Source organism: Schistocerca gregaria, chromosome 1 (genome assembly GCF_023897955.1).
Source record: "Schistocerca gregaria isolate iqSchGreg1 chromosome 1, iqSchGreg1.2, whole genome shotgun sequence".
NCBI classification, from domain to species: Eukaryota; Metazoa; Arthropoda; class Insecta; order Orthoptera; family Acrididae; genus Schistocerca; species Schistocerca gregaria.
Window position 1 is genome coordinate 820,308,536 of NC_064920.1, and position 16,467 is coordinate 820,325,002.

General features: G+C 39.7%; 1 protein-coding gene across 1 annotated transcript in view; it reads left to right on the top strand.

Annotated features, from left to right (window-relative positions):
• The window catches only part of LOC126271069 (E3 ubiquitin-protein ligase TRIM37-like), a 252,225-nt gene that overhangs the window by 33,448 nt on the left and 202,310 nt on the right, over positions 1-16,467 (top strand). The window contains exons 3-4 of the mRNA XM_049974123.1: positions 5,140-5,350; positions 15,510-15,656. Coding sequence (XP_049830080.1) covers positions 5,140-5,350; positions 15,510-15,656 — 358 coding nt within the window. The remainder of the gene's footprint in view (positions 1-5,139; positions 5,351-15,509; positions 15,657-16,467) is intronic.

The window sequence follows — 16,467 nt, forward strand, 5'->3', positions numbered from 1 at the left end:
AGGTTTGAAGTCGTCGATCGAGGAGGTGGCGACAGTCACTCATTGTCGGCTGTTGCTGTTGCAGAAGCTCGGTGTTGGCGTGCCTTCTTCTCGACACGGTCACCAGGCGAAACAGGCTCTTTGTGTGCGCCAGCTAATGCTTCCCGTCCGCGACACTGTGCCAGAAACTATCATACCAAGTCGAGCGCGATTACATGCTGCCAAACGCGGAAAGCGAGGCAACTCGCTGGACCGTCACACAACACACCTGCTCCACCGCCCTACTCCTGCCAGACTCTCTCTGCTCAGCCCACGCTCCACGCGGCAGAGTTAACACTACCCAAGTTCCTAAACACTTTGGTTCTCCACACGACCTATCGATGTATTCGTTCGATAGCATAGTTTTCCCTAGGCGAGATCCAGCGTAAAAATACAAATAGTATTTACAAAACAAATCAATTATACATCGACATAAATGCATATATATATATATATATATATATGTATATAAAACAATTACAATGTATAAAGACACAGAAATGTCATATCTTCAGGTAAGAAAATAAGGAAAAATCTATAGTACAATAGATGGAAATAGAAGGATATGCATTTCCAGCATTACAAGGTACTCAAACCACCTCACCGCATCAAAGTCCAATGTTTGTAGGGTGTAAACATTACATAACAAACGTGAAGACATAGCAGGCATAAAAAAAAGCTTGAAAGCTGAGTTGAGACTGTTACCTGAGAGTATTTAGGTTATGTTGAAATGGATTGCTGTAAGATTCCCATAAGCTCTGTGCAGAAGACATACAAGGGCTACTATACACTGACTGGTTCTAGATCTACATCTACATGTATACTCTGTAACCCTCTGTGAAGTGCATGACCGAAGGTACACCCCATTGTGCCAGTTATATGGGATTTTTCCCTTCCTCTCACTTATGGATCACTGGAGGAATAACTGTTTAAATGCCTCTGTGCATTCTGTAATTAACCTAATCGCAGTCCCTATGTGAGTTATATGTATGGGGTTGTATTATATTCCTAGAGTCATTATTTAAGGCCAGTTCTTGAAACTTTGTAAGCTGGCTTTTTCAGGATAGTTTACATCTGCCTTCAAGTATCTTCCAGCTCATCTCTTTCAACCTTACCATCAAACCCCCCGCGGTGAAACAAACCTCTGACCTTTCATGGTGCTCTTCTGTGTATGTGTTCCATGTCCCCTATTAGTCCTATCTGGTAGGAGTACCACAGGCTTGAACAGTATTCTAGAATTGGTTTACACGAGTGATTTGTAAGAAATCTCCTTTGTATACTGATTATATTTTCCTAGTATTCCAACCATAAACTGAAGTTCGCTATATGCTTTACCCATGACTCAATCTACGTAATTGTTCCTACAAAGCGTTACACCCATGTATCTGTGTCAGTTTATTGATTCCAACAGTGACTCGTTGATGTACGATACTGCATTTTTTTTCATTTTACGACGTGCCTAATTTTACATTTCTGAACGTTTAAAGCAAGTTGCCAATACGTGGACCACTTTGACCTTATCAATAAGCGACTGAATTTCATGCAGCTTCTTCCAGACTAGATTTCATTGTAGATAACTATATCATCTATGAAAAATTTAAGGTTACTATTAATATTGTATGCAAGGTCAATGATATACAACATGAACGACAAGGGATCCAATATACCTCCCTGGAGCACATCGAATTTACGTCTACATCTTCCAATTACTCTCCATCCTCCCTAACAAAGAATCCTCAAGGCAGTCACATATCTCTTTTCATACCCCACACGAACGTACTTCTGATAATAAGCGTAGTGTAAAAAAGAGTCAAATGCTTTTCATAAATCGAGAAATACTGTATCTACGTAACTGCCTTGATAGAAGGCTTTCAGTATGTCATGTGAGAAAAATGCGAGTTGTGTTTCACATGATCGCTTTTTTCGAAATACATTCTGGTTGACATAGACAAGGACATTCTGTTCGAGATACCTCATTATGTTTGAACTCAGAATCTGTTCTAAGATTATACAAGAAATTGATGTCAAGAATATTTAACAGTAATTTTGTGGATTTCTTCTACTACGTTTCTCGTAGACGGGTGTGGTCTGTGCTTTGTTCCAAATACTGGGTTTGATTTTTTGTTCGAGGAATCAAAGATATATTATAATTAGAAGAAGGGCTAACTCAGCCGAAAATTCAGTATGGAATGTCATAGGGATTCCTTCGGGCACTGGAGCTTTCTTCGTTATTAATGATTTTAGCTATTTCTCAACACCACTGAGACTAACACTTACTTCATTCATTTTTCAGTGATACGAGGATTAAATTCGGCCAATTCTCCTGGGTTTTATTATGTAGAGGAATAATTGGAAACGGAGTTAAACGATTCCGCTTTTGCTTTACTACTCTCAATTTCGGTCCCTGTTTCGTCCATGAGTGACTGGACACTAACTTCGGTTCCACTAACAGTTTCTACGTATGAGAAATCCTTTGGGTTTTGTGAAAGATCTTTTGACAATATTCTGCTGCAATATCATTGAAGGATTGAAGTGTTACTGCTCAAGCTACGGATTGTAACTTACTCAACAACTTCACTAAAGATCTGTCCCCCTGACAGCCTTCTGATAACTTTTACCGTATTTTCTTATGGTCGCCTTCTCGCATTTTATTGAAAATATGGAGCTGCTATTCAGTACCACTCCTTGTACCGTGGGATTTCTTCTCCATCTGCCTTCTAAAGAAGTCTTCTGTGTTTTGCAGCTCCGATCTAAAAATTACAACGTTGGGTGAATAGATCTCTCAGTAGTCGGTACAAAGCAATCTCTGCATACAGATTCTTAGAATAGAATGGATTAAAATGACATTTGTCTACAATTTCTTTCAACTGTTCCCGGGCGTTGACACTGTAAGCAATGCCTCTAGTCTTGTGCCTTCCAATACACCGCGAAGCTGTGACGCCAAAGAATAAGCGAGTCCTTGACAGCAGGTGGAGACGCTCAGTCGGTGTCGCGCCTTAGTGACGTTCTGTGCTCATGTGTCTCGCTCGAACTCTGTACGCTGATCAGACCAGCGCGCGTACAGTGGATAATTCCCACATGCTAACTTCCTAAATAATGTATTTACTCGAACATCTTTCAGCTGATTGCGAGGAAGAGGTAAAGCAACCTGTTACACCACAGTATTCACGCACTTCTCTGTTGACAGCCAGAAGCTTCTCATTCAGCAGCGCTCAGTCTGTAGCCCTATGCTTTGTTTTGTATCTGCTATGCAGTATTCTCTGATTGTCAAGAAGTTTCTTTCCAGTGACTGCATACCATGTAGGGTCCCTCCCATTATGAACTGTTATTCTGAGAACCTATATATCCAGTGCAAAGTCAACTGTTCTTTTAAACTTCAGCCAAAGTTCCTCTACGTGCTCTTTCCTGAGCAAAGAGTTTCAATTTCCTCATTGAGATATGACACTACTGCTTCTTTGTCTAGGTTTCCCAAGATATAAATCCTTCTACTTGTTTTAGTTGCCGTTTGTACTTGTTACTATAACTGCCTCATTGTCACTGGTACCAGTTTCGATGTGGACATCCTCAAAGAGGTCAGATCTGTTTGTTGCCATTACATCAAATACTTTTCCATAATGAGTGGCTTCTGAACTATCTTAATTCAAATGGCTCTGAGCACTATGGCACTTAACATCTGAGGTCATCAGTCCTCTTGAACTCAGAACTACTTGAACCTAACTAACCTAAGGACATCACACACATCCTTGCCCGAGGCAGGATTCGAACATGCGACCGTAGCGGTCACGCGGTTCCAGACTGAAGCTCCTAGAACCGCTCGGCCACAGCGTCCGGCTACGAACTATCTGTTCTTGGTAGATTTTGGAGAATGTTCGATAGGATATCTTGTCACGCCCACCATTAATAAAACTGTATTCATCCGACTTCATCAATGGATGGCCAAGTCTCCTCCGATGATAGTACGATTGGAGTGCTAACGTACAAGCGAACTTAGGTTTTCTCTATTGTTCTCAGTTACATCGGAGGCGATTCTGGTGGTCGATAAAAGGATCCAATCATAAGTTTATGGCCACCCTTGATAATTAGTGTTGCTCAAACAATCTTGCATGCAGCTTCGATTTCTATATTGTGGATTTGAGTTTTCTGCAGTGACAAATACACCACATCCATTTTTGCATTAGCCAATCCTTTCGGCACACGCTTAAATTTTACTAAAGATCTCACTACTGTCATCTCCAGGCTTCAACTAGTTTTCTGTACCTAATAATACGTAATCTTCACTCCTTTTTAGAAGCACTTCAAACTCTGGCAGTTTGTTGCGATTGGTTCAGCAGTTAATCTCAGGGATTTTAATACCCTCACCTGTGGGAGGCTCTACTCTGGGCCTTGCTCTGATAATTCTCGGGTTCGTACAGCTTTCGTTATCCAAAGTGGATAGAGAATCATGTAATCTAAAAAAAAAACACCTTGTGTGCATCCCACATACAGTCAGCTACCTTTTAATGCGTATTTGACTCAGTCCTATGGGACAGGACTAGGAAGTCGCAGCTAGCTTGTCACAGAACGTTTTGCAGGTGCTGGCTTAAGCCTTCCACTAGACTCAGAAACAGGGGACCACGATCTGTTCTAGTAACAATGCTGCAGATCATGAGCTTCGTTGAAACTCAGTGAGCAAGTCCGATATTCTAAACTTCCTCTGCTAGTCTTTGGAATGATCCAACTATGACCTCAGAGCCCAGACAACAGTCATAGTTTGTTCCAACATGTGCTACAATCCGCAGTTGATTGCATCTTGTTGCCTCATTGGCTGCCGGAACAGTCGCTTCAAGGTGCTCCCCCCTGCATACACATTGAGTGCTCCCGGTGTTCCTTCGCGTCCTTGCTGCCATTTCCCTAAGGGTACCACCTTTCACCATGCATTTGAAGTGCCGACTACTGAAATACCCTACCTATTTGCTTTGGCGACAGAAGGAGCAATAAGAGAATTTCAGAAGAGGCTCTCAACTTCTGGCAACAAAGCAGACCATGACAGAATGTATTTCCATATTGTTATTGTTTCATTTCGATTATCTCACTATCCAGATGTCAGTCATAATTAGAGTAAACCTGTGTTTGTGATTGTAGCTGTGAAGAGCACCAAGAAAAACTGACAGTGTACTGCTGGACGTGCCGCCAGTGCATATGCCACCAGTGTGCACTGTTTGGTGGCGAGCATTCTGGCCATGATTTCAAGCCTCTGGAAGATGTTTACAAGCAGCACGCTGTCCAGATCGGGGACGAGGTCTCCCAGCTGCGCCGCAGATTGCTAGAGCTCATTAGCCTCGTCCAGGAAGTGGTAAGCATTCTCCATCATCAGTCACGATGATTATTTGTTACAGATTATTTTGATACCGTCAGCATCACTACTTCTTGATTACATATTCCCCACTTGCAGTAATTAACGGTGTTTGTAGCAATACTTTATTCGTCAGGAACTGTGGAGCACATCTGCGCTTCGAGTGGAATCTTACCTGCAGGCTCGTTTTGAATCAATTTTCTTGTCTCTTTCTTCTGTAAAGTAAAGAGGGGAAGGGGGGAGAGATTGCGCTCTTAAAATTTAGTTGGCGATATACGGAAAGAAACTTAACGATTTATAATAATATTTTAACTGCCATTTCGTGTAACCTTTGGCCATTATAACAAACTCCGAAAAGGAAATCTAAAGTTTAAAAGATAATGCGCAATTAATAAAAAAGTAATGCAAGTGCGCAGTCTTACCAGAAAAATGGGTAAAGTTGTTTTTATGCAGGGGATAGACACAATAATGTGAACAGTGGTAGTAACGGGATGGTTACGTTTGACTGCCAATAACGCAGCTAAGGCACGTGTCGCACTGGACTGTGCGTCTTCAGTACGGACTAGGCATCAGTGCAGGTTGTTTACGAGTAGTGCACACTTCCTATTTGCATTCAGAGGCCGAGGTCGACGTGCAAGGAATGACGTAACAGAGTCCCAAAGAGGGCAGATTGCGGGGCACTTTCAGTAACCAAGACAGCCAACTTATTAAATGTTTCAAGAGCAACTGTTTCAACAGTCATGACAGCCTACACAAAACATCGACAGACATCATCGTGTAAACGTAACAGCGGGCGTAAATCAAAACTAAATGACAGAGCTCGTCCTACACTAACACGAATTGTATCAAAACAACACAAACCTACGGCGGCTAGAGTGACTACAGAGGTCAATAGACGTCTTTGAGACTCCATATCTATCGACACTATCCACCAAAAAGGCCATAAACCGAATATTCATGAACGAGCTGCTGTACCGAAACCGTTAGTGACGACAACCAACGAAAAGAAGCGTAAAACATGGTGTCAAGAGCAGAAATCCTGGACAGCTGGTCTGTGGAAACACGTCATATGGTCCGGCGAATCCACGTTTTCGTTATTTCCAACAACGGGCCAGGTTTACGTCTGGAGAACGCCAAAGAAACCTATAATCCTGATTGGTTTATTCCAACGGTTAAGCATGGAGGCGGAAGTGTGATGGGATGGACAGACATGTCATGGTATAATGCTGGATCCATCATTACTCTCAAAGGCCATGTTACAGCCAACGATTAAGTGAACCTCATAATTCAGATGTTGTTCCCCAACAATGGCGCCATATTTCAGAACGATAATGGACACATTTAGACAGCCAGGACAGTAACATCACGGTAAGAGGAGCATGCAATTGCACTGCAGCGCCTTCCCTGGCCAGCACAGTCCCCGAACTTGAAAGTTATCAAATCCTTGTGGGCGGTATTGGACTGCAGATTCCGGAGCAGATTTACGCCTCGCTCGTCACTACAGGAGTTAGAAGAGGTTATGATCGAAGAGTGACATAACACTACACTGGAGACTATACAATCAGTACATGCCAGTATTCCAAGAAGAATCACATCTGCATTACAGGCAAATGGGGGTCCACCCCTTATTAATAAACCATTCCCAAGTAACTAAAGGTGTTGACATTATTTTGCGTACCTCCTGTAGTGGGGTAAATTTGCACATTATTATTAAAATGAAAAAAACCAATGTACTGTTCATTCTTTCTTTTTTTTCTGAGTATAAAATATATCATGAACCTTCTTCTTCAGCATTTACTGCTAACACAAAATATGATTTAATTAACAATTTGGTGGCTTGTGAACAACACAGAGGCAAAAATTACAAAACCCCGCGAAAGTATTCCAACCAAAGGAAATGCTATGCAGCGGAGACCATAAATATGTGTCCAGAACGTAAATAACAAGAGAAGGATTCTTGTCAACACTCATCGTACTTTTGGAGTTTCATTACGTCGTACTTTTGGAGTTTCATTACATCTATACAGTAAAAAGTTTGTAATATGCTTTCCTTTTGTTTGTTTCATCTGAACCAAACAGTTTTTCTTAGGTTTCTTTCTTTCTTAACTAAAGTTCGAGTTGCTTTTTGAATGGAATCCCAGATCCTGTTTCTGATTTTCTCCCTCTTTCTTGCTTTTTTGAGATTTTTCTTGTTGATGAAGGAATTATAGCTTTTGAGGAAACTCTGGTTCATTGAAGATACCTGTGAACTTTGGTTCTGGAGAGATTCAGATATGACTGTGCATTATCCCAATTGCAACACGTAAACTTCTACGTCAACATCAACATTTATAGTCCGCTATCCTGCCTGTAGAGGAGGCTCTACGGCCGGTCAGCGAAAGGGAAATTTAACCTGTATGGACGTTATATTTTCTTATCTACTTCTGAACTTTCAGTTCAGTTCGCTCTATGTGGCCGCATGCAGTCTCAGTTCGATACACTGGGTGCCACTGTTCCAATATGTCACACCATTTTTACGACTCATAAAATTTTCGGATGCCTTCCTTCGGCGTCGTCGAAGCGTAATTATCTCCGATCAAACGTTTACTGCTAACAGACAACGATGCACGTGCAGTGCTCATTTGACTGAAATAATATAGAAGTGAATCTCATATTCATACCCAAGGCAGCGCTGTTCTTCCCCTGCAGCTACTGTTATTCAGTAACTGCAGTCGTTTACACCTCATATGCAGCTTAAATGTCTGTCTTGTTTTCAGCTTCCTGCTTGATGCTACCTGCAAAGAAAACGCCATATATGCTTTCACTGGTCAAGTATGAAATGCACTGAATAGCCGAACATCACCTATTGGGATATTTTGTGATCTCTCAAAGGCTAATGATTGTGTGAATCGTGAAATTCTTCTAGATAAGCTTAAGTATTGTGGTACGAGTGGGGCAGTGCACAAATAGTTTAATTCATATTTAATTGGAAGAATGCAGAAGGTTGAAATTAACAGTACAGGCAGTCTGCAAAAATCAGCAGAGTCCTCTGACTGGGGAGATATCAAAAATGGTGTCCCATAGGGTTCAGTCTTGGGTCCCTTATTCTGTTTAATATATCGTCGGTGAAGAAACAATACCGCGTAAGTAGCGAAATAAGAATTTTACACGAGAGACAAAAAACTGTCTAAAGTGCCTAATACATTTCACAGCGGCGCTAAATTGGCATCGTAGCACTACAAGGAAATGATGGATCAAATAAAAACGTGTAAGAAAAGAAATACGCTTTAGAAAGCTTAATTACGGCACATACGCGGAATTGTCTCGGTATTTATGCCATGGTCTGTTACTTACGCGGTATCTGTTTTTCGGTCTCCCGGCACGACTTGACACATTTACCTTGCTATTTGGTGCTGAGAAAGCTAGTAAGAACAAGTATTGGAGCATTAACCATTTTTATTGAAAGATTTCATAGAAACATTTTAAATATATATAGTGTTTACATAGGTCCGATAATGTCTGCACGTTTTTTCAAGAAAAGTCGTAAAGTCACTCAAAGCAGCAATAGAGAATAACACTGTACTGATACTCGTCACACACTTACCTCTGCGATAATTTTCATTCATAAAGAATGTTGTCATAATAACTATGAAAATCTTTAGGAATAATAGATTCAAGTTGTTGTAAATGATCCTATTTGGATTTCTTGATTTTCGGTCTTTCCTTGTACAGTTTCGGGAAGCAAACATCTCCAAGAATTTTCCTCGGACGCCTCGGTAATTCTTGCCACACCTCGTTGCAAGAGCACTTGTAGTAAATAATATCATTTGGGCGGTACTGTAGCGCCCTCAGACCGGTAACTGTAGGCTCATTTTTTACAGCTCTTCCAGGCCTAATTGACCCATACAGCCACAAACTTTCCTCTGCGTAGTTGATGAAAAAGGAATAATCTAGGTAAAGGACTTCGTATGGCTGCGGCTTGTTTCTAGCTTCATTAGGTATTATATAGGATTGTCTAGGAAGTGTAACTTCACGTCCTTTAAGCTTGCACTCAATGGAACGGTGAACTGTCACATTCAATCTGAGTATGGCCTTTCTCCGAAAACTTTTGTGTAATCAATACTCCAGTATCAATTACTAATCTTTAAAGAGCATTTGATAATATCACATTTCTGTTCTGAAATGTGCAGCCTTCAGAATACAGAATGACTTAAACGGGATTTTCGTTAATCGTTCTGGATATGGTGTCCACGATGCATGAAGCAAAACATGATGCAACCAAATCACGTTGAGTTTCATCGAACCAGTAACATACTGCATCACGACTTTCTAAATTATACATTGTAAAATTATGAACAGCCAACTTTTTTCTATAATAAACTGCACTTGCACTTAAAAATGGAGCTACTTTCACGGTCTGTAAGTCCATGGACCATGGTGCACACTGAGCAGAGCTTCTGCTGGGCTTCTTTCTTGTCAGCATCTTCTTGCATCCTTGCCTGCTCTTTCCTTTCTGTGTTGCTTCGACACGTCTTCACTCAAGTTACCAAGCCTGTAACTACAACACAAGTAGCACTGGTATTTCTTGGGGGAAAATAAGCTAATATTTCCATCTTCTAAAATCAAGTTAGAGATAGCCCGACTTAATGGTGAAACCTTCTCCGCATGACATTTTCCCACATAGAATCCATACAGCTGTTGTTTGGATTTCCTGCAGTAATGCGACGGACCTTTCGGAAGAGAGTCCAGGAGTTCTTTCATTATAGTGCTCTCATCTTTCTTCTTCGTCTGTTTGATTCGAGGTAGTGACGATTCTGTATCTGGACTCATCCCATGTGTGGAATTACCCAGCCAATATCAGACAGTCCATTCTTTAATCCCAAGAGTATTGAGAAACATCTTTTTGCGTACTTTATGTTTCCTCAGCTCATTTTGCAAGCGATAAATGAGCGTCCCTTTTCTCCTGGATTTGCCAGTGTTCTTTTCTGGGCATTTGGTTGGAATTACGTACAGAAGGTTGATAACGTAAACTTTCCCTGATCCCATGACATCGTTTCCCAAAATGTGTTCAATACTGCCTGCGTATCATCAGCAGAAAACTGATGACACTTCCTTTGAACGGATTTCTGCCACATCTTTGAAGTACATGTTGGACCAAATTTTTGTGCCTCTCTTGGAGTGTCATGAGTGATTTTATCAATTCGATATCTTTTGTATCCAATATACGCCTTTCCACGAATTCTCAGACATTTATTGGTATTTTTCTTCCAATCTTCATGATGTGATTTATATTTCCTTTTCCTGTCACCGGCCGGTCGCTGTGGCCGAGCGGTTCTAGGCGCTTCAGTACGGAACCGCGCTGCTGCTATGGTCGCAGGTTCGAATCCTGCCTTGGGCATGGATGTGTATGATGTTCTTAGGTTAGTTTAAGTAGTTATAAGTCTAGGAGACTGATGGCCTCAGATGTTAAGTCCCATAGTGCTTAGAGCCATTTGAACCATTTTTTCCTGTGACTGCTTACGTCACCATAAAATGCTTGGCTTTCACTGTCAGCATCATTATTGCTCCCGATAATTTATACAGAGTATTTGGCAAACAATGAGCACCATCGCATAGCAATGAGTGTGAAGTACTGTCGTCTCTAGTGGAAACTGTGACTGTGGTTTCATTTTGGGCATTATTGGATACAGTGACTGAAGTTACTGGATGGAAAAATATTTATGAATTAATTTAAGCAGACAAATATGAAGCTCAAATTGATGTATTTATGAGAAAGATGGCACCAGTAACACTATTAGCAATAATCCCAAGAAAATTTACCCGCGTCATTAGATATTGTAGGAACAGTAACCGAGAACCCCATATATGAAATTAATTCTTCTTCGGTAAATGTAACTTCAGCGTTACGACTTTTCTCGCCTGTTGTTTGTTCTGCTTTTACGGGAGATCCTACAAGGAAGTGGACAGTCTAGAAATCTTTGTGAGAAATGAATAAAGCACAGAACGAGTGAAGTAAGGGCGTTCTGATTTATATCACTATAAGACACTTGCGGTGCTACTGACATTCAAAGGTGAATAATAAAACAATTTTCTAAGCGCTGTCAGTCACTCTCAGGAACGATTCTCCGCCTTCATAAGCTGATTTCAGCTGAGAAACAATTTCTTTTTCGGTAAAAAGATCGTCATCTATATCGCTGTCCATTATCACGAATGAAGCTACAAGCATGGAACCACTTTCGAGCACTGTTCAATACGTAATAAGGCAATAACAATGTGGTGTGGCTGCGCGCGCTTTTGTATTTACGCGGTATTGTTTACAGTATACATATATTGTAGATACGCGGTATTTATTTCTCTACAGTTCCGCGGTGTTGCCATCTATTTATTTGCTGTGTCACATACGCGGTATTGTTCTAGATAATTTTTTCGTGGTAAATAATTAAAAATTCGGCATTATGGCGTTAAGAGCAGATGTGCGTACTGTCAACATCATCTGACTGAAAAACGAAAAATCGGCTATTTGGCAGTTATGCGGTATTGTTGTTTCATCGACGATATATTAATGACTTGCCACTCTATACTTATGAAGATGCAAAGCTAGCTCTTTTTGCTGATGTTACAAGTATAGTAAATACATCCAACAAATAAGAATCAGCTGAGGAAGTTGTAAATAATGTCTTTCAGAAAATTATTAAGTGGTTCTCAGCACCAAAACTACGCTCACAACCAAAGACTCATAAGGAAAGTTGCCCTATACGCCCCATAGTCAACTCAAGAAACAGTCCAGCATATTTTATCAGCAACAAACTTAAAGACATTCTTAGTAACTTTTACACCTATGAAAACAATATTTCAGTTAAGAATAGCTATGAGCTTATTGAGCACATCAAAGACTTACCAATACCAGAGGGTGCCAAATTTGCTTCAATGGACATAGTAAACCTTTACACCAACATTCCTGTACATGACACTATTCAGATAATTAGAAACTACCTATTAAAACACAAAAAGCTATCCAAGGCTGAGATATGTGAACTCAATTGACCTGCTAGAACTAGTCCTATCACACAATTATTTTATAAACAGGAAGATGGTCTTGTAATGGGCAGTAGTTTGGCAGTATAATAGTTGTAGGTATTTAAATCAACCACATAGAAAATAAATTTTTCAGATCAGATAATTCACTTGAAAATAAAATAATATATCACAAAAGGTATGCGGATGATACTATTATCATGTACAATGGTACAACTGAGGAGATTGAGAAACTTGCTAAAGGCCTCAGTAGCATGCACAACAACATCAAATTCACTGTAGAACATCAAGTAGATAAAGGCATCAATTTTCTTGACCTTACAATATCTAATGTAAACAACAGACATGCCTTTCAGATTTACAGAAAACCTACCATTAGTGACCTTGTCATTAACAACTCCTCATGTCATCTAGCACAACACAAAATGGCATTCTTCAGATCCACACTTAATCTTATACATAAAATCCCGCTCAGTCCCCATGATGGACTAAAAGAAATTAACATTATAAAAGAAATTGCATGGAGAAATGGATACAATCAAGATGTAATTGATAAACTTAACAACAAAATCAAAAAGAAACAATGCAGACCTACTAAATCAGATTCACAAGAAGGAAAAAACACATTTGCCCACACACCATTTATAGGTAAAATTTCATACTAAATTGCCAACCTCTTCCGGAAAACTGGTATTCAAATTTCTTTCAGCACTAACAACAAGCTACAACAGCACATCATCCACAACAGTAACACAAACAACGAATGCCACCAAAAATAAGATGTTTACAAACTTTTATGTGAAAATTGCCCACAGCTCTACATAGGCCAAACTGGAAGGAGTTTCACTATAAGATACCATGAGCATATGGATGCCTTCCGGGTAAATAATTTTGATAAATCCACCTTTGCAATGCATCTAAAAGACCATGGTCATTCAGCCACAGCCATTACAGAAAACCTACAAATACTACACTCTGTCAGCAAAGGAAAGAAAACGAATCTGCTTGAAGAGCTAGAAATTTATATCCACAGCTCGTTACTCACTAGACCTTGTTCTCAACGAACAAGTGGAACTTCCAAACAAATCCTAAGTTCACATATTTCATGAAATATTCAGAAACAGAAAATAATTATCCTCTGATAGAATAACAAAGTAATATTCTATAGAAATTCGATGTACCTCCTAGATCTAATTTCTCTGACAACAGTGTGGCTCAAAACAGTTCTAGCTGTCATTTTTTAATTTGTAATAGCTTTGAGTAATTTTATATATATAACAACAGTGTACTTCCTTGATCTAAGCTCTCCGACAAAAATGTGAAAAAAAATTCATAATGTGTATCAAGAAACGACGCAGTCTATAGTAGCTTTTTAAATTTCTATTTACGCAACACCTTTGCACTTCCTGTGGCTAAGCGCTTTAACAATAACCTACAAGTTTCTGTATGAGCGACATCTTTACATCTGCAACATCTACGTTCTTCGACCACTGCCCACATGTCTGTATGTAAACATAGTGTATTTCACGAGTGCACATCATAATAGTGTAATATAAAGCTATACTTGTTAAAACTGAAATATGGAAATGAAAATGACCATAAGTGTGTAACTAAGTGGCAAAACTATCACCAAAACATAACTGTAATAATGGTGCCTCATCTTTATGTAAGTACAGATATATTTTCGTCAAATGCTGGCTTACCACTTAAAATTGTCCCACTTGTAACTGTGTAGTCACCAGCAAATAATTTTTTTTTGTATTTATACAGTGATCTCCAAAAGTACAAACATGTACACTGTATAAACCTAAAGAGGGCGCAAGCGCAAAACCGGTCGTGTGACTGGTAGCGGATATTTTTATACACCCCAAAATGGACTCTCACTAAATTTTGAGAAAACGCAGTTTATACAATTCTGTACAGTAAATGGCAAACACCATTGATAAATACAGACTATGAACAGACATCTGTTGCTAAGGTAGAATATTTAAAATTTATGGGTGTGTGTTTTTATGAGAAATTGAATTGGAAGGCACACATTGATGATCTGCTGCAACGGTTAGGTCCAGCTACTTATGCTATTAATGTTATTGCAAATTTTGGTGATAAACCAATCAGTAAATTAGCCTACTACGCCTATTTTCATTCACTGCTTTCATATGGTATCATATTTGGGAGCAACTCGTCATTAAGAGAGAAAGTATTCATTGCAGAAAAACGTGTAATCTGAATAATAACTGGAGCCCACCCAAAATCAACTTGCAGACATTTATTTAAGGAATTTGGGATATTGACAGTAATTTCACAATACATATACTCCCTTAACGAAATTTGTTTGCCGGCCGCGGTGGTCTCGCGGTTCTAGGCGCTCGGTCCGGAATCGTGTGACGGCTACGGTCGCGGGTTCGAATCCTGCCTCGGGCATGGATGTGTGTGATGTCCTTAGGTTAGTTAGGTTAAAGTAGTTCTAAGTTCTAGGGGACTGATGACCAACGCTGTTAAGTCCCAGAGTGCTCAGAGTTATTTTTGAAATTTGTTATTGATAGCCCATCCAAATTCAAAAATAATAACGAAGTGCATAGCTACAATACTGGAAGAAAGGATGATCTTCGCTATTCAGGATTAAACCTCTTTTTGACACAGAGCGCGGTGAATTATGCTGCCACAAAAATCTTTTGTCATTCGCCAAATAGCATTAAAAGTCTGACAGATAGCCAACCAACATTTAAAAGCAAATTAATAGAATTTATGAATGACAAGTCCTTGTACTCGATCGATGAATTTTTAGATGTGAATTACTAACTTTAAAAAAAATAAATAATTATTTCGTGTAAACAAAAATTATGTTAACATTACATGTTCCACATAATTACGAAATGTCGTATTCATGATCTCTGGAAGAAGTATTTATGTATGTATTTACAGATAATTTTTCTTCAGAGCATAGTGCATTCGACCAACTCGTACAGTCAAGTGATTCTTTCTACTGCGAAATTTCATATGTGATCTAAATATTTATTAATTCTTTGCTTATCCAAAAGCAGATTATATGTTATTTTCGCTAAGTCTTTTCTGATACAGTCACTTTTACTGATAACTACAACAGCTGAAACTGCTTTTTGCAATCTATCATATTTTTCTTTAGGAGGACAATGTTGATTCTGTGCGGACAGCTAAAGAGGAACGCGTGAACGAACTGCATAATGCCATGGAAGCTATGGCCCAGAATCTGGACATACAGTTGACAGTAAAATTGATCAAACTAGAGAAACAGAAAAATGCTCTGTTGCAGGTATTGTCTTACATGATAAGAGTAGTGATTTGAAATATATTTTTGCATATAACACATTAGGCATGATAGAAAACATATATTGTATATTTGTTGGTCGATATTGCATATTTTGAGGAACAGGTAGTATGTTAAATACGTGGTGTGTGTATTAGAGCAATACGAAAATCTCTCGGCTTGCTTAGAGAAACATTTTTTGTTGTACAACAATATACAGGGTTATTCAGCTGCCCCTACCAACGTCGTTTTGTGCAACCCACAACGATATATCTGTCCTTCAAAAGCCACAAGCGAGATTTTAATATTGTCTCGTTAGCTAAGCACAAACTGTCTGTCCTATAGAAAAAAAAAACAAGACCTATTTGTAGGAAATTTAATGTAGTTAAATTTTGCACCGGGATATGTTTTCGCTGGAGGCTACGGTTTACGAGTTGCTCAAGAAAAGCATACAAAAGTGACCTTGAAACGCACCTCTACCCACACACTGACCCTTCATCAGCCAGGATCTCTAATACGCTGTTCGTGGCACTCGCTCTTGCTTTCTTTTTTTGGGCCTTTGTCCCTCGTCACGCGGGGTCGGCCTTGTTACTATTTATTTGGCAGTGTTAGTTGCAGAGGGTGGCCGGATGCCCTTCCTGTCACTACCCTGAATCCGCCGGGATGGAAGTAGTGTACCCCAGCTGTCTGCATCTAGTGTAAGCCATGGAATAGTGCGATCGTTTTCAAAAGTCTGCGAGTCGTGTAACTGAGGCGGAACGTGGGGACCAGTCTGGTATTCACTTAGCAGGATGGGGAAAACCTCCTAAAATCCACA